Below are 18,829 nucleotides of genomic sequence, written 5' to 3' on the forward strand. Positions count from 1 at the left end.
ATAAAAAAACTTATCAAAAAATGTTTGTGTTACTTTTATAAATGGTCTACTATATTTTTTCAAACAAATCTAAATGGACATATTTCAAATAATGTTCTTGCTGAGATGGCCAGTCAATTTGAAAAAAAACATTAATTATTTTGTATTCTACATAAAGATGCCGTTTCGAGTTGCGATACCGCAATGACATCATCACGCAAAGTAAAATGTTAATAAGAACATATTTATTCTGCATCTGGATGTAATGTTTTAATATAATGTAATAAACGGCGCCTCAGAGAATAGAGACATGACGGGCTTACGTGATGTCATGTGGCAACATTTAGTTTTTGGGCAGGCTTTTGGAAATAGTTGGCAACACTGAGAACAGACCATCGTTATATAACTTGCCTAGTTACCCTAACATGCCTAGTTCACCTATCTAACCTATTTAAGCCTTTAAATGTCACTTTAAGTGTCTTTAAAACATCTAGTCTGATGTTATTTACTGTCATCATGGCAAAGATTAAATAAATCAGTTATTTGAAATAAGTTATTAAAACTTTTATGATTAGTATCGTGTTGAGAAAATCTTCTCTCTCCGTTAAACGGAAATTGGGGAAAAATAAACAGGGGGGCGAATAATTCTGACTTCACCTGTATATATTTGCATATAATTCTTAATCACAAAGGCGTAATATGAACAACAAATATTTCCATCAATTTCCAGTAAGTGCTGCATGTTCTGTCCCTGAGCAATATCATCTCATATTGCAAGTGGATTTGAATGGTTCCTCAGAGGATTATGTTTTAAGTTTAGCTGTATGTTTGCATAAACTATTGGACTATTAATTTTATTAGAGCATCATTTCCTGCAGCTGTATGTTTACACAAATTATTTGAATATTAGTAAGAAAGCATAATGAAATCGAGCATAATCCAGCCTTATTGATTATCAATGAAAATATTTGGATGCGAATGTGTGGATGTTTGCATGTCTCTTTCTCAGAGTATAAATATGACTGAAGGACAGTTCAGGAGTGAATCTTCATTTTACAGTTAAACTGTCTGAGATGGAGTTTTCTCGGTTTAGCACACATCTACACTGGCTACTGTTATTTCTTGCCTCAAGAGGTAAATATTGTTTTAATATTGCATTAGTGATCGTTTGTGATTATTACATTAGAAGTAAAAGCAGTGAACAATACTGTTGAACTAATGAACTAGGAGTGTGCATGTGTGTGCAGTAGTTTCTGTAGTGTATAAATGGTTTTATAGCTGGACAACCATTGTACTCTAAATGTGTACAGCCTTCATGAAAATAGAAAATGACTCATTTTTTTGCAATGTTGGGGAAATTCTAGAAAAAGTCACTAGAAGATCAGTTTCAAGACAAAAAAAAAAAAAAGTTGTTTACAGTAGGTGTTTTCCTGCTGTTAAAATATGACAACACACGGGTTAATTCACTAAGCTTACATTTTAATGGTAATGTGATTTTGATTTCAAAATGTTGAATATAGTGTTTTTTGAGATTGTACAACTTTTTAAACAGGCCCGTTCATGCAAGTAGAACCCACCATACAATTGAATTCACTGGCAAGATCAGTAAAGTGATCTCCTACATTATGATTTATTATGATGCTCTTTTTCCCCCTTCAGTTATCTAGCCACAACAGGGCCGGCCCGTGGCATAGGCAGTATAGGCAAAAGGGCGCTGTATGTCCAGGGGGCGCCAGAAATGAGCGGGGTTAAGTTGGTTTTGTTTTCAATATTCCTCACACACATTCAGTGATAGATGGCAATAACTCAAAAACCTTTTACCCTAAAAAGATCTAAAGGGTGTTTCCTACAAAAAGATCAAGCTGGTTATGTTTCACAGCTGTCTTTTTCTTTTTTTTCGCTCGATATTACGACCACTGCTCCGTTTAGCCGGGAGAGCTGAGCTCGCGCGGAGTGGAGCTCTCCGTAAGGGACCGTCGGAAAAGTTCTTCTTTTTTTTTTCGTTTTTTTTTTTTTTTTGCTCTATCCTGCTTGTTTTATTTTAAACACAACTAATTTTCTCTTAAATGAGCACAACAGTTCCTAAAGTAGTCGAATGCTTCATTCATTCATTCATTATAGATCTGTGCATTAACACCTCTGTTATCAAACAAAACACAATGAGAGATTCATTTGCTGCTCTTCACTAAATAACTATAGTAACTTTAATGAATATGCAAATACAATTAAAAGTTAAATAGATTTTATAGCTTTATTTAATTTCTGGATAGGCCATTGATTTTAATAGGTTAAACCTTTTATTTTATTGTCATTATTTTCTATTGTTTGCTATATTCTATCATTTGAAGCTATTTGTTGTCCCATATTTTAACATCCCAACATTGATAGATATGACATAACATTGCTAATCATTAAATAGCTATAGTGCTATCTGTTAGTGTTAACGTCAGCAAATGTTATGGAAGGGCAACGATGTTTTGGAAAATAGCAATAGTAATGTAGCAACCCCCATCATTCCTTCCTCAAGCAAATGTGTAAATATTAGATCTATTCAGCAATAATGTTAATCTCATTGGCATATTTATCTGACATTTTCCTAGCTTGTAGTAGTCGATCAAAAAGCTGTTTAGTTTCTTATGATTATACACTAGCAGTGGAATTTACTGCGATGTGACGGGGCGCCACCTGAAATCTTGCCTAGGGCGCCAAATTGGTTAGGGCCGGGCCTGAGCCACAACATTATATTACATTTAATGATCCTCTGCTGAGATTTTGAGAGATGTGTTTTATTTCAGGGGATTTCATCGAAAACTATGGGTCACACTTTATTTAATGGTCTTTTTGTTGAATTTAAGTTACATTGCATCTACATGCCGACTAATTCTCATTAGATTATAAGTAGACTGTTAGGTTGGGGTTAGGGTTAGGGCAAGTTGACATTTACTTGCAAAGTTTCTTACAGTGAGTTAAATGTCTGTTTAGCGTAAGTATCAACAGATATTAAGCAGTCTACTAATCTTCAAATGGACCATCAAAATAAAAATTTACCATACTATGTTTACATGACACTGATGTAGCCAAAACAGAACATTTTTTTCCTTGTGTTTTGAAAAGGTTTCACGTCAAATGCTTAGCTTGGACTATAGGATTTTAACCCTGATTTGAGACCAATTTCCAAGTTCATACAGCATGATTTTCCAATTTTGGGAATCCCTTTGTGTTAACAATGCATGACTATCTGGGGCAGCTTTCAGTTGCTGCTGTATTCATACTGCATGATGAATCAAAGACAGGAAGATACACACTGCATAACTACACTCAGTGGTGTAAAGTAACCAATTATTCATTATTCATTCATTCATCTCCTGCCGCTTTTCCGGTGCCGGGTCGCGGGGGCAGCAGTCTTAGGAGAGAACCCCAGACTTCCCTATCCCCAGACACTTCCTCCAGCTCCTCCGGGGGCATCCTGAGGCGTTCCCAGGCCAGCCGAGAGACATAGTCCCTCCAGCGTGTCTTGGGTCTTCCCTGAGGCTGCCTCCCAGTGGGACATGCCTGGAACACCTCCCTAGGTAGGCATCCAGGAGGCATCCAAATCAGCTGACTTCTCTCGATGTGGAGAAGCAGCGGCTCTACTCCGAGCTCCTCCCGGGTGTCAGAGCTCCTCACCCTATCCATAAGAGTGCGCCCTGCCACCCTTCGAAGGAAACTCATTTCGGCCGCTTGTATCCGAGATCTTGTCCTTTCGGTCATGATCCAAAGCTCATGACCATAGGTGAGAGTAGGAACGTAGATTGACTGGTAAATCGAGAGCTTTGCCTTTCGGCTTAGCTCCTTCTTCACCACAACGGACCGGTACATCGACTGCATTACTGCTGTCACTCCTCCCTGAACCGCCGCTCCTCCCTGAACCCACATTCCTCCCTGAACCGCCACCTTATCGTGGTGGAGGGGTTTGTATGCCTGAGTGATCCTAAGAGCTATGTTGTCGGGGGCAAATGCTCCTGGTAGGGTCTCCCAAGGCAAACAGGGCTTAGGTGACAGCTCAGACTAAGTGCGGTTCAAAAACCCCTTATGTGTTCGATAACATCAAGAACTGTGACGTCGCCCGGTATGGCACAGCCGGGGCCCCACCCTAGAGCCAGGCCTGGGGTTGGGGCTCGTATGCGAGCGCCTGGTGGCCGGTTTTTTTCCCACGGAACCCAAGGAGCGACGTGGGACCATTTTCCCGCAGGCCCACCACTTGCAGGGGGAGCAGTAAGGGGCCGGTGCATTGTAGAACGGGTGGTGGTCGAAGGTTAGGACCACAACAACCTGATCGTCGGGCACAGAAACTGGCTCTTGGGACATGAAAAAAAAAAAGTAACGAATTACAAATATTTAATTACAAATACTCGAACTACTGTAATTGAGTAGTTTTTCTAAGAAATTGTACTTTACTAAGTAGTTTTATAAATTTGTACTTTTACTTGTCCTTGAGTAAATTTTTTGTGCTGTGTTGGTACTTTTACTCCACTACTTTCCTTCAACCTGCAGTCACTACTTTATTTTATTAGAAAAATCAAAATTATAATTTCTAATAAAAAATTATTTTATTAGAAAAATCAGTCCCGTGATTCCTGTCCAATCAAATCACACATAGAAAAAAAATCACATCATAATGATCTACCTCAAGACGTGGGCGATTTATAATTGCAGCAAACTGTTTGGAAGCATTAAAAGTGTCAAAGAAGATGTTCAAAATCTTTACACACATTGACTCAGAGGCTGTTAGATGCATGTCACTGATGGGACGATAGCAGATGTTTACTGTATGATGACTGAAATGGCCTTCTATACCCAGCAGACACAAGACATTAACATAGATAGACGTTGTACCTCAACGCTGTGGGGACGTTGCATTTTGTTTGGAAATGAAAATGGTCTTGATGTCAGAACTCAATGTCAGGCCCATGTCCAACATCCGACCTAAAACCAACCAAATATTAACGTATAATGATGTTACAGCTTGACGTTGTGTGGACGTCTTTCAGATGTTGGATTTTGGTTGTCATATCTGACAAATAAATGTCAGTATTTGACGTCAATATGATATTGGCTCGACGTTGGGTTTTGGTCACTTTCTAACACAACCTAAAATCAACCAAATATCAACGTCATTTGACGTCATTATTGCACTGTAAAAAATGGCCGTAATTTCAGCTGTTAAAACTGTAAAAATGCTACAGTAAAAACCCGTAACCTGGTTAACAGGTTTCCTTAATATATACGGCGAATAACCGTAAACTGAATTTCCCAGAATTCCCTTTATGGCACATCACTTTTTATGCTTTTTGTTGACATTAATATGGATATTTTTAGTTGTTTCCCCATCAGTTATGTACATTAGAGATTTATGTTACATGTAATGTTGATAAACAATGTTTATTTCATGACTTTAATTTTATGTGTGTTATCATACTGGTGTTTAGTAGCTGTGTGAATGACACTGAGCACCTTCTATACGCTGATACTCTTCTCTGCTTGTGGGATAAGTTGTTTGGGATGAGCATTGGTTGATTATGCAACTCTCATCACCACCTGCATATGGCTGTGTTAACGTGTTTATCGGTGTAACAAAAGATGTGTAGATGCTGGTAATTCAAAATACAGACATATTACATCTATAAATGAATGAAATACGGTAGTTTACTGTAAAAATTACTTTTACAGTTTGTACTGTATTTTTAACGGTAAAATACTGGCAACCATAGCTGCCGTTTTATTACCGTAAATTTTACGAATTTATTTTTTACAGTGTGGACATTAAAATATAATTTTCCTTAGATGCAGGCTAGACAATGCATTTTGGTCACCTGTCATCTCAACTTAAATGTAACCTAATATTAACATCTTCTGATGTTGTGTGCCTGCTGGGCAATAACAAGATGTACTACATGTTACGTTTACACACACATGCACAATTTAGATGTAAACACATCAGCTTTTCACAGCATAATACTCATGTAACGAAGAGCCTGACATGGAGGGATCCATTTGCAGTATATTTATTAGACACTGTTCAAACACAACCATACAACACGCACTTACGTGCAAACTCACATCAGTAGTATTCAGAATGGGTCTAAGGGCTGGCGGCTGGCTGTCAAGGAGTGATATAGCAGGCATGGATCAGTGGCAGGCGGCGTGGTTCAGAGTCGAGATATCAGACGTGGTTCAGGGCAGGCGGCGAGGATTAGAGTCAGAGTACAAGCAAGGTTCGGGGCAGGCAGAAGGCAACTCAGAGTCGGTAACAGTCCAGGTAATACACAGGAGATCAGGCTCAGAAATGCTCAGAAATGTCAGACAGGGGAGAACAAGACTTCGCGCTGAACTGGAGTGTGTGCGCTGCTTATAAGGGTGAGCGTGGGTCGTTAGCTGGAAGAGCCGCAGGTGTGCATGCTTGTCAGTGTAAGTGGATGACGTAATGCTAAAAGTCCGGTGATGGTGGCCTCTGCTGGCCAGCGAGGGGAATGACTGGGACCGAGTTGTTTTTTTCACTTATACATGTACAATTTTTACAATGATACTTTTACTCTACACCCACTACATTTTAGGCAAGTAGTGGTACTTTTACTTGAGTATGATTTTTCAGTACTCTTTCCACCACTGACTACACCAGTGGTTCTCAAAGTGGGGGTCGGGACCCCCCGAGGGGTCGCGGGGCAGTGAAGGGGGGTCGCCTGGTGATTTCCAAAAATCTATTTATTTTTATTAAACCATAAGGATTAACATATTTTTTTCCATAACTATACTGAAAATAAAAATAGTCGTTTATAGTTACTATATACTATATAGTTACTATAGTAGCTTATAGTTACTAATTCTATTGGATTGCGACCCCTGGGGTAATTACATTATATTAAAGGCAGCAATAGCGTCAGATGCATTTTGATTTTATAGCATCAGGTTATACTTTCTGGCACATTTAAAGCACTGACACAACTTTAATTGGTGTGTCTGCGTCATTGCATGCAAGGTTTCTGTATTTATAACCACCTCAGAGGATATTGGGGGTCGCGAGTCACTGGCATTGTTATTTTGGGGTTCGCGGGCTGAAAAGTTTGGGAACCCCTGGACTACACTATATAAACAATCACTGACAAATCACTCCCTATCCCCCCTCCCCCCCCATAAGCCTCTGCCCACCACCCCACTCCGCTAACATAGTGTTAATTTAACTCTTGAGGTGTTTGCTGTGTACTTACTGAGGTTTAACAGAGAGTCTCGTCTGCACAGGATGGGTGTCTGATGCACAAACTTGCAATACTTCAGCTTTTGCTGACTCATACCGGCAACTTTTTGAGACTCTTGGCCTTGGCAAAAATGACACTCAGACAACATACATGCGGCCTTTGTCACCAGGCAAAACCTACACCCCTGTTTTTGTGGACTTGTATGTGAACTCCATCATAGAAGTGGTGAGTTCAGGTCATCCACTCGTTCATTATGACGCATCAGAGTGTTATATATCCATCACTGTGTTTGTGTTTCATCTACAGTTTGAAAAAGAGCAGAGCCTCTCAACACAGGTCAAAATGATAACTGTAAGTGTTTTCAAATGTTTATTTACCTTTCATTTTGCTAGAATTAATTCATTATTATTTGTGTGTGTGTGTTTGCATGTTTTAAAATCACTGTGAATGTCACACTCTTGCCTTTTGCAGCTTTGGGAAAGCGTGAAGTGGAACCAAAATCAATTCTGTCAAATTCAAACAATTGCAGCTGCCAAGAATTCATTTTGGGCACCAGACCTTGTTATAGCAGAGAGGTATAAAATATGAATCTGGTCTGTTTTAACATACTGCTATTGTACACACAATACATTGATTTAATTAATGTTACTGGAGAGTTCATAAACATACTGTAAATCTGTATTATAAAGGAAATCAGACACGGGTGTAGACATCGTTGTTAAATCTTTGCTTTCGTTTTTCCTATTATTACTGAAGAGTAGCTCTCACCAATTAAACATCTATTTATTATTTATTTTAATGTATGTTAAATCGATCCTAGCTAGCGGGGAATGTTCTCATACATTTAAAGGTGCATTAGGCAACCCAGGCTCATTCTGAAAACGTAGTCCCGCGGACGTTTCTGGAGACAGCGGAATACGTCCCGGGGGGTACGTAAGGCCGCGTTTATTTTTTTCAAGCGAACGCTGCGGGGCGGTGTGACGCTGTTCCCTTTCGCGCTTGTCTTACCTCCTTGTGGAGGGCTTCCCCGCTGCAACCCGTTTGTCCACTCAGCTCAGCGTGTACGTCGGCAGGCTCGAGATGCGGAGAGGGGTCGACCACGGCGACCGGTTTCGAGTTCGGGGAAGAGCAGCTCCAGCAATCAGGTAAGACAAAAACAGAATCCCAAAAATTAAGTGAACGAGTTTCGTCACAGGGTGAGAACGCGGCGAAGTCCGAAAACGCGGTGGAATAAGAAAAAATTAAGGCTTTTATTTTTTTGGAAAGCTTTTGGGAACTGTTGCTCGGGTTTAGGGAAGCGAGCGGGCGGGCGGGCGGGTCGATCAGTAAAATTGGTTGGGTTCCGGGAAGGAGGAGGGCGAGTCAGCTGATTGGCTGGTCGCGCAGTCAATCATCCGGTCAGTCGAACAGCGACCTCTGGCGGGTTAACGCGAGAACAGTTCGCGCCCGCGAGAGGCGTCTGAGGTGCTAAAAAGCGTGCAACAGCGGCCTCTCGCAGATTCGCGAAAATAAAAACTGCAGCCGTACGTACCCGCCGGGATGTATTCCGCGGTCTCCAGAAACGTCCGCGGGACTACGTTTCCACATTGAGCCTGGGTTGGCATTAGGTGATCTGCCAAAATGTTAACCGGTTATACAGAGTTCAGGCTGCATGTTTTAGCCCCGATTTTGACTCGGCAACAGGTTTAAAGGGGTGGTCCAGAATGTAATTTTAAGCCTTGGTTGTGTTAATAAGATGCAAAGCAATGTGTGCTCATGTTTCACTTGAAGGAAATCATGTTATTTTTTTATAAATCTCACTTTGATTATACACGGCTACTCAGCTAACATGAAAACGACTGTCATATTTCCTAGTTCCTCTAAAAAGCCCGCCCTCAAGTGACTTTATTGATTTGTATTATTTTTAAATCAATGCGTTACAGGAAGTCTAACAAACTATTAATTCCTGTGTACGTAAATATTAGTTAAGTACACTTAATATAAAGTGGGACCTTCATTTAAAAAAAAAAAAAAATAGAATAACTGAATTTGATGCATTGATTTGATTAATTTCGAAGTTTTTTTTTTCTTGTCTCTGTAGCATCAGTACTGAGTTTGGAGGAAAGGAGTCTCTAAACGTGCAGTTGATCTACTTTGGCTACACACTTTTGTCTGAGATACTTTCTCTGAACACCGCCTGTAAGCTGGACCTCTACAAGTTCCCCTTCGACACCCAGAGCTGCAATATAACACTTCAGTCTGCAGCGTATTCAAGTATTTGTGAAACCCATTACATTTATAGAACAAACATTTTAATAAAACAATGAATGGTTTGACTTTAAAGTAATATAATTTCTATCTTTATTCCCTTAGATATAGATCTGAAAATATTTATGCTGCATGATACAGGCGTTCTTACAAATTCTTCCAAGCAATCCTTTCAGTCCCAGGGGGAGTGGGAGCTCCTCAATATAAGTACAATCAAATCTAAATTCAGCCCTTGGTATAGCTACACAGATCAGCTGATATATCAGGTATGGAGCAAAGAATTTATCTGTATATAATAAAGTCTTTGAAACTTGTGAAAGTATATTGTGTGTGTGTGTGTATATGTATATATATATATATATATATATATATATATATATATATATATATATATATATATATATATAACACACACACACACACACACACACACACACACACACATATATATATATATATATATATATATATATATATATATATATATATATATATATATATTCAGTTATTTTACTTTTAAATTTAAACCAAACTTTAAACTTGATTGCTCTAAAATAAATCAAATGAAACATTTACTACAATAGTCTGGACTTTTTAAATGTGCAATTTAATGTTTTTTTTTTACCATAAAAAAGAATGAACACAGTATTTGTTTGTTGTTTAACACTTACTGTTAATACACTCTCTCTATATCAGATCACCATCAGAAGAAGACCTCTGCTGCATGTCATCAACATTATGCTACCAGTGTTTTCCTTCCTTGTGCTGGACGTGACCTCCTTCTTCATGGATGTAGACGGAGCAGACAAGCTGAGCTTTAAAGTGACTTTACTTCTGGCTATTTCTGTGCTGCTGCTGATTCTTAATGACACCCTGCCCTCAACGGCTGATAAAGTTCCTCTGATTGGTGAGTCAGTAGCCCCTTTCATTTAATTTTCTGTCAACGTTCTAATTTTCCAACATTACCTGTAAAATTCAATTCCTGTTTATTTGTATAGCATTTTTTCTCATGTAGATTGTGTCGAAGCAGCTTAGCATACTGTTGAAGTCAGAATTATTAGCCTTTGATTTTTTTTCTTTTTTAATATTTCCCAGAGCAATAAAATTTTCACAGTATATCCGATAATATTTTTTTCTTCTAGAGAAAGTCTTATTTGTTTTATTTCAGCTAGAATAAAAGCAGTTTTTAAATTTTTAAAAGCCATTTTAAGGACAAAATTATAAGCCCCTTTAAGCTATATATTTTTTTGATAGTCTACAGAACAAAACATCGTTATAGAATAGCTTGCCTAATTACCCTAACCTGCCTAGTTAACCTAATTAACCTAGTTAAGCATTTAAATGTCACTTTAAGCTTTATAGAAGTGTCTTGAAAAGTATGCAATCAAATATTATTCACTGTCATCATGGCAAAGATAAAATAAATCAATGATTAGAGATGAGTTATTAAAACTATTATGTTTAGAAATGTGTTAAAAAAAATCTCCCTGTTAAACAGAAATTGGGGGAAAAATTAAACAGGGAGGCGAATAATTCAGACTTTGACTGTGAATCTAATGTCCAGGTTTTAGAGTTTAAGTTCAGTTCAGTTTAGTTCAGTGTGGTTTGTTTCACTGCTGAAAGCTCAAAAACCGAAACGCAGCTCCACAACTCCCGATCCAAGCAACTGACAAAGTGAAGGGGAAAGAAACCTCAAGAGGAACTAGGCTCTGTTTGGCTTGACCATTATTGCCAGAATTCCACACTTATTGCAGCTATAAAAAAAAACCTTGAAATGCATTGTCTTGTCACATTAAAACCCCATTCAGATAAGATTTTGTAGGCAAACTTTACAATAAGGTTCATTAGTTAATGTTATTTAATGCCTTTACTAAGATGAACAAACAATGAACAATACATTTACTACTGTATTTGTTCATGTTAGTTAACGTTAGTTAATGAAAATACAGTAGTTCATTGTTAGTTTATGTTAACTCATGTTATCAAGCATGGACTTGGATGTTAATATTACATTAGTAAATGTTCAATTATGATTGATAAATGCTGTACAAGTGTTGTTCATGATTAGTTCATGTTAGTAAATGCATTAACTAATTAACCCTATTGTAAAGTGTTACCGATTTTGTTTTAATTTTGGCCCAATTAGCTTGATGTAGGATTTTGTGGGGATTCATAATTGGCAAATGCATGTTAATGCAAGACTTTATAGTTTTGTTTAGGTTTTTTTGTAGTCTGTCAAAGTGCTTGACCACTGATGCTTCACAGTGTCATGTCAGAAAGTCTCTTTCATCTTTTTTTTCCTGTCGTTCACCGTGAGCAACCTTTTTTTCAAAAAGCAACAAATGTACAATTTTTAAAGAGCCCCTATTTTGCATTAAAAAAAGGTAATACTTTGGTTTTGAGGTCTCCAACTTTAGGCTAATATGCATTCAAGATCAAAAACACTTTTATTGACTGATAACAGACATTTGTTTTTACCTAATTATCCCAGCGACTTTCATATGAATCGTTCAGCGATTCATTTGTTCCCAAACCCCTCCTCTGTGCGAAGCTAATCTGCACTGATAGAACTGATGACCCAGTCTATTGCGTTGGGTCGACTGCATTCAGCATGAGACAGAGAGAAACGCCCACTGTGGCAACAGTATGAAGTAGCAGAAAGTATGAGAGCCCAATGCAGGAATGCAATAAAGCAATGCATTTAAACACCAGCATATACTCTACTCTTATACTCATACTACTGTGACGGGTGGGTTTAGGGTTGGAGAAGTGTAGCCGATCATCTACTATGTAATGGACCTGGTCTAGTATGTCATCAAGCCATGAGCTGCAACAAGGACTGTCTCGAAGTGTTGCTATTAGTTGATATTAATGGATTGATATTAACAGTTGATATTAATGTGATCACTAAATGACGGAAGCACCATAATTTATGTAGCAGATGCAGAAAGGCCAGAACAACAAAAGATCCAATTGTGGAAAAAGTAAATTCTATAGGCTAATACATTTAGTTAATCTCTATGTCTAATCTTTATAGTACAGTAAAAATAAAACTCGGATGCATTTTACATGCTTCAGTCATACTGTGTTTGTGTTTTCTTGACAGGGATTTACTGCAGTGTGATTTTCAGTTTCATTGGTATCAGCATACTGGAGACCATCTTTGTGAATTTTCTGAAGGCTAGAGGAGCTGACAGTAGATCATCTGCATCAGCTGATGTTGCTGAACAAGATGGTAAGACTTAACGCCACCTATCCAGTTCCTTTTTCTGTCACAAACATTCCTCAGCTAGCAGACAAACATTGAATCAACAATAAAAAAAAGTTAAAATTTGACACTTTATTGATTTTATTTGATATGTTTGTTCCAGTTTGCACTCTTAAATGATGTATTTTTTTCCAATGATAAAAAAGACTCAAGAACACTTGGCAATGTTAAAGTTAATGTGATAATTAAAGGAAAATAACGTTAGCTTTTTTGAAAAAGGCTAATTTTACAAGTCTCCTAGGGTTAAACCGCTGACGTTAACCATTTTAAAACCATTTAGACAATTTCTTGTTCTGGCTTAACAACAACTTTTAGCTTAGCTCAGCATAATTCATTTAATCAATGAATTCATTAGCATTCCATTAAAAAAATGTGAAAAAATAGTTTAAATCAATTTCCTATTTCAAGCTCCAGGCCTCTGTAGATACATTGTGTAGTACAGAGCTTTATTTCTTCCCACTTTTTACTTTCTCCCCTGATCACATAGCTTAAATGTCCGGCCAGCTCTAGGAAGATTCCTGGTGGTTCCAAACATCTTCCACTTATGGATGATGGAGACCGCTGTGCTCATTGGAACTTTCAGAGCAGCAGAATTTTTTTCTGTAACCTTCCCCAGCCTTGCCAATCCTGTATCAAAGATCTACAGACAATTCCTGTGTCTTCATGCTTGGTTTGTGATTTGACATGCACTGTCAACCCTGGGACCTTATATAGACAGTGTATGTCAAAGCATGTCCAATCAGCTAAATTTACCACAGGTGAACTCCAACTAAACTGCTGAAACATCTCAAGAATGATCAGTGGAAACAGAATGTACCTGAGCTCAATTTAGAGCTTCATGGCAATGGCTGTAAATACTGATGTACATGTGATTTTTCAGGTTTTTTATTTTTAATTATTAGCGACAATTTCAAAAACTCTCTTTTTTTACATTGTCATTATAGGGTATTGTGTGTAGAATTTTGAGTAAATAAATGAATTGAATCTATTTTGTTATAAGGCTGTAAAATAAAAAAAATGTATGCTATGAATGCTTTCCAAATGCACTGTAAATCTTGAAAAATATCATGCATTTCTGATATTCTGAAATACTTTTGTCCAGTCTTGTTTTCATATTTATGATTATGTTTCTTTATGTAGCACCTTAGTTCTGCTGGACACAACATATCGTTCCACTGTAGGTCCACACATGTAGTGGAATGACAATAAGGCTCAAGTTAACTTGAAACATTTTAATATAAGAAATGCCGCAAAGTGCATGTGTTGGTACACCCCTTGGGCCTTATGTAGGAAGACTTGTGTTGAATTCATACTAAAACATTGCGTACACACAAAGCTGTAAATGTGTATGAAACACTGCGTACGCATATTCTCTTTGTACATCTGAATGAACGTGAAACTGAGCGCAACATGCACGAGTGCAAAACCCCTCCCTGCATCCTCCCCCGTATGAATATGCAAAGTCTGACAGAAATAAAGCCAAACAAGTTGGTAATAAGTGAATATGCTGATGCTGTTTTTAAAGTTGATCCTGAGCTGAGATTTTGAGAAATTGACTTTGTTTTAATTTGGCTTATTTTATTGCATCTCCCTATACTGGTGACTTTTTTTCTGTATGAGATGGTTCAGGCTCCTAAAATGTTTTTTTTTTCTTTTACAGATGGTGTCAGCGGTCCGCAGGTCAATCAAGACAGAAATCAGAACAGACAGTGTCAGACTTCATTGTGCTGGATGAGATTGGCAAGAATCACAGACATGCTATTCTTTATTCTCTACATAAGCTCCATTGCTGTATTTCTGACTATGATTGGGAGAGTTTGGTATGTCCTCTGATCACACATTAATGAAATAGCAAAAAAAAAAAAACGGAAATTTACCGTGTACAATAGAATTTAAATCAATCTTTGATTATCCATACATATGGTTGAAGTCAGAATTATTAGCCCCCCTTTGAATTTGTTTTTCTTTTTAAAATATTTCCCAAATGATGTTTGACAGAGCAAGGAAATTTTCACAGTATGTCTGATAATATTTTTTCTTCTGGAGAAAGTCTTATTTGTTTTATTTTGGCTAGAATAAAAGCAGTTTTTAATTTTTTAAAAGCCATTTTAAGGTCAGAATTGTTAGCCCATTTAAGCTATATATTTTACGATAGTCTACAGAACAAATTATCATTATACAATAACTTGCCTAATTACCCTAACCTGCCTAATTTACCTAATTAAGCCTTTAAATGTCACTTCAAGCTGTATATAGAAGTATCTTGAAAAATATCTAGTCCAATATTTTTTACTGTCATCATGGCAAAGATAAAATAAATCAGTTATTAGAGATGAGTTATTAAAACTATTGTGTTTTTAACTATAATGTGTTGAAATAATCTTCTCTCTGTTAAACAGAAATAAGAGAAAAAAATAAACAAGGGGGGCTAAATATTGAGGGGGGCTAATAATTCTGACTGTATATACAGTATATATAACAACTCAATTTAGCTGTTTCCTTTTTGATTCTGAGTAAGGGGGCCTATGAGCCTATATATCTTCAAATAAAAGGCACTATCATTAGCCGGTTTGCTATCTGTTTAGGAAAAGAGGTGGAGGGTGGAAATGTTAAATATATTTTTTACTTATTTTCAAAAGGTTACTTTACATTTATATATAAAGAGCTGTTATTTGTTGTTTAATAAAAAAAATTGAAATCATAATGTAGAAACACATTCAGGAGAGCATTAGCACAAACAATTGTAGCAATAAGCTAGAAGGAAAAAAGAGTAACACACTAAAAGAACAAATTTATGCAAAGCAATTTTCACGATTACCAGCGATTTAACCTTCATACATGTAGATAGCTGGAGAACATTCAAATTTACACTGACTACAATCTTGTCTCAATTTGAACTACAAGTCCTGTCATGCAACACACACACACACCTGCTTTAAGTCTCCATTGATTACACTCACACAGCTGATGCTGCTTAAGTACTGATTACACACTCATATATAGGGCTCACTTTGAGACACTCATTGCTTTTGTTAAACTCCATTGTGAACATTACGCCGTGTTTCTCTTTGTCTTGTTGTGTACTTATCTTTGCTTTGCTTTGTTTTCGTTGTCTTCTGCCTGCCTTTTGACCATCTGCCTGTTAATTGAGTTCGACCTTGGATTTGCTTGTGTGCATCTGTTTGCCCCTGTGTTGACCATTGCTTACCTGACCATCCTCATGATAACATTCTGTTTGTATCCACTCTCCCTTGTCAGTGTCCACTTCACATTACAAGTTACATGAAATTACATTAATTATTTAAATTAATTACAAAGTAATAAATGAATGAAATAACTGTGTTGATGCTTTTGACTGCTCTACTTCACCAGGTGGTTCAGTAAAATTCCTGCGCCAGCTGTTTAACTGAAATGTTTTGTTCATTGTACATTTTATTTGTATATTTCATGACATATATGATAATAAAGACGGTGGCACATGTGTGTGCAGTGAAATACATTTCTTTGTTTTCAAATGTCAGCATTTTTGCACTGTATAATACAGACTTACTGTTCCTCATTTGTACTCATCTTTTTGTGTGTTCTTCACAAACTATCAGGTATGAATATTTAGACATTTTCGATGCAGAGTGTCAAGCTACCCATCCTTACAGCTTTAAATAACTCACTGCTGTCTTTAAGAGGTAACATTTTAAGGCCCAATCCCAATTCTATTTTTGTATGCCTTCCCCTTCCCCTTAGCCCAGGGGTCGGCAACCCAAAATGTTGAAAGAGCCATATTGGACCAAAAAAGACAAAAAAAACAAATATGTCTGGAGCCGCAAAAAATGTAAAGCCTTATAATGAAGGAAACACATGCTGTATGTATCTAAATTAGCTATATTAGCCTACTATAAAAATGACTAAGTTGGCTACAAATACATAATGAGCCTTCATGATTAAATAGCCACTGAAATCAGGTGGTTGGTGTTTATTCCGTTCTCATTTAAACACTTCAGCACAGCCTCTGGTCTTTCAGTGGTATTAATTTGATCATTTCTTCTTGCGGCCCATCAGAGTTCACATACCTGCATAAAAGCGCATTGAATATCGGTCACATCACAGGCAATTGAGTATGCTGGCACTGAATTAATGTAATTGGTTTGCTGATCGTTGATGTTACCTGCCATTTTAATAGCCCTTTCCTTCACTGTCTTAGCGGAGAGAGGTATATCTTTAATTTTTTGTATTGTCTTGGTTTTGTTTTTGTCTGCAAATAGGTGTTCTAATATGTTGATGAATGACTCCTTCATGTAGTCACTATATCTGTGAACGGTTTTCCATACTTTATTATCTCCCAGTTTGTTTACAACAGCCACCTGCCTGGCATCCCGCCCTGCTGATAGAAACCTGTGTCACAGGCTATGACGCAAATCTTCGTTGACAGAAATGTTGAAATTAAATATTAATTCTACACACTTTTACAGCAGTTAAAAATGTTTGTCCTCCTAAAGAAATCATATTAAAACAAAAATATATATTGACCTCTACTATCATTTTCTATTTTCAAACATTTTTGAAAAAGCTCCAGGGAGCCACAAGGGCGGCGCTAAAGAGCCGCATGCGGCTCTAGAGCCACGGGTTGCTGACCCCTGCCTTAGCCCTTGCAACCGGGGGTAAAATTTAGCCCAAAGAATAGGGACAGCACCTGCACACGTCATCACATGTCATCGCAATCTCTTGCTTCATAAAACAGTAAACATGAACGCGGTTCTGAATATATTAAAACCTTTGTTTTGTTTGTTTGTCGTAAAAATTCGTAATAATGACAAAAAATACTAATTTGTGGATCTTCTTATTTCCGGGATAAACAATACTGCCGTTGTGGCTAATGTATTCTGGGAAATTTTCTTACCCTTGGTTTCGAGTGTGGTCCTGAAAAATCTTTGTTCGAAGGGCTATTCACCCCTTCCTCTTAGCCCTACGCCTTCAAGCTAAAGAGAATTGGGACACCCCTGCCCCTTGGCTTGAACACACAAAATGAGGGGTATGGGTAAGGGGAAGGGCTAAGGGTGTCACACAACCAGCGGTTCTCACGCGAACACTATGGACTACACTTTCGCCTTTCCCTGGACTACATATTCATACATGCTCTCCGATCACACTCACGCCTGCTCATTCATCTAGCTTGATTACACTCACCAGCTGAGCCTTGTCAGAAACTGATTACACACCCTTCTTAAGCCACTCATTGACCCACCCTGTTTGCAGAGTCTTGTTAGCTGTACCAGTAGCATTACGAAGCGTTTTCCCTGTCTTGTTTTCGTGTGTTTAGACCTTAGCCTTGTTTATCTGTGTTTTCCTGTTTAGCCCCCTGCCTTTCGACCTATTGCCTGTTTATATGACTACGATTCTGGATTTGTCTACACATACCCGTTTGTACCTGATTGATCTTTGCTTGCCTGACGCTGAATAAACCTGCATTGTGGATCTTACCTCCAGTTGTCTCTGTCACTCCCTCCCCGTCGTTACAAAGGGGTAGAGTTGGGATTGGGTCTAAGTCTGATATTTAATGATTGTTTATTATTTTGCTTCAAGATGTTACATTTTTGAGTAGACTCAAATGAAATGCATTGGAATGTGTCGTTTTTATGACTAGATGTTGCATATTGACAACAAACAAATATATGCATGTGTGTATTTATATATACATAATAAACATACACAGTACACATACAAATAATAAGTCAAAACAAACTTTTATTTTGGGGGCGATTAATTGCAATGAATTTTTGCTCATAAGCTTATTTAGTTGTTTGGGATGCAGTGACATGCAGTCAAACATTTTGCTGAACAGATCCACCACTTTTGATGGTAAAATTCTTTTATAAAAGTCATTGTGCTGCAGGTATTAGGGGGTTTGCTGAAGGTGCAGCTGTCGTGTAGTCAGGGGTTTGTATCTTTAATAAACTATGACAGTTTGTGTTAAATTCATATGAAACAGTCCCTTAAAAGTAACGTTGCATTTTTAGTTTCGGGCACAGGCATGCTTTGCACTCATACTACATTTGTACCATGCCAAAGCCCAACCGAACCATGCATGGGCCTGATTCGGAGCACTCAC

The 18,829-nt window shown here is 37.7% G+C and overlaps 1 protein-coding gene across 2 annotated transcripts; it reads left to right on the forward strand.

Annotated features, from left to right (window-relative positions):
* The first annotated feature begins 667 nt into the window (after window positions 1-667).
* LOC101886370 (5-hydroxytryptamine receptor 3A-like) lies at window positions 668-16,225 on the forward strand. 2 transcript variants are annotated; one of them, XM_087242004.1, is made up of 10 exons: window positions 668-708; window positions 989-1,113; window positions 7,255-7,436; window positions 7,518-7,562; window positions 7,683-7,786; window positions 9,292-9,464; window positions 9,564-9,724; window positions 10,155-10,365; window positions 12,565-12,693; window positions 14,387-16,225. In XM_087242004.1, exons 2-10 carry the CDS (start codon window positions 1,053-1,055, stop codon window positions 14,557-14,559), a joined length of 1,239 nt encoding a protein of 412 aa, XP_087098130.1. In that variant the 5' UTR covers window positions 668-708; window positions 989-1,052; the 3' UTR covers window positions 14,560-16,225. The 2 variants fall into 2 exon arrangements, with proteins under 2 accessions (XP_087098130.1, NP_001429418.1); NM_001442489.1 differs by lacking the exon at window positions 668-708 and having other exon boundaries at window positions 1,022-1,113; window positions 14,387-16,221.
* Window positions 16,226-18,829: the final 2,604 nt, after the last annotated feature.

This window comes from Danio rerio, chromosome 3 (genome assembly GCF_052040795.2).
Source record: "Danio rerio strain M-AB ecotype USA chromosome 3, GRCz13ab, whole genome shotgun sequence".
Taxonomy (NCBI): domain Eukaryota; kingdom Metazoa; phylum Chordata; class Actinopteri; order Cypriniformes; family Danionidae; genus Danio; species Danio rerio.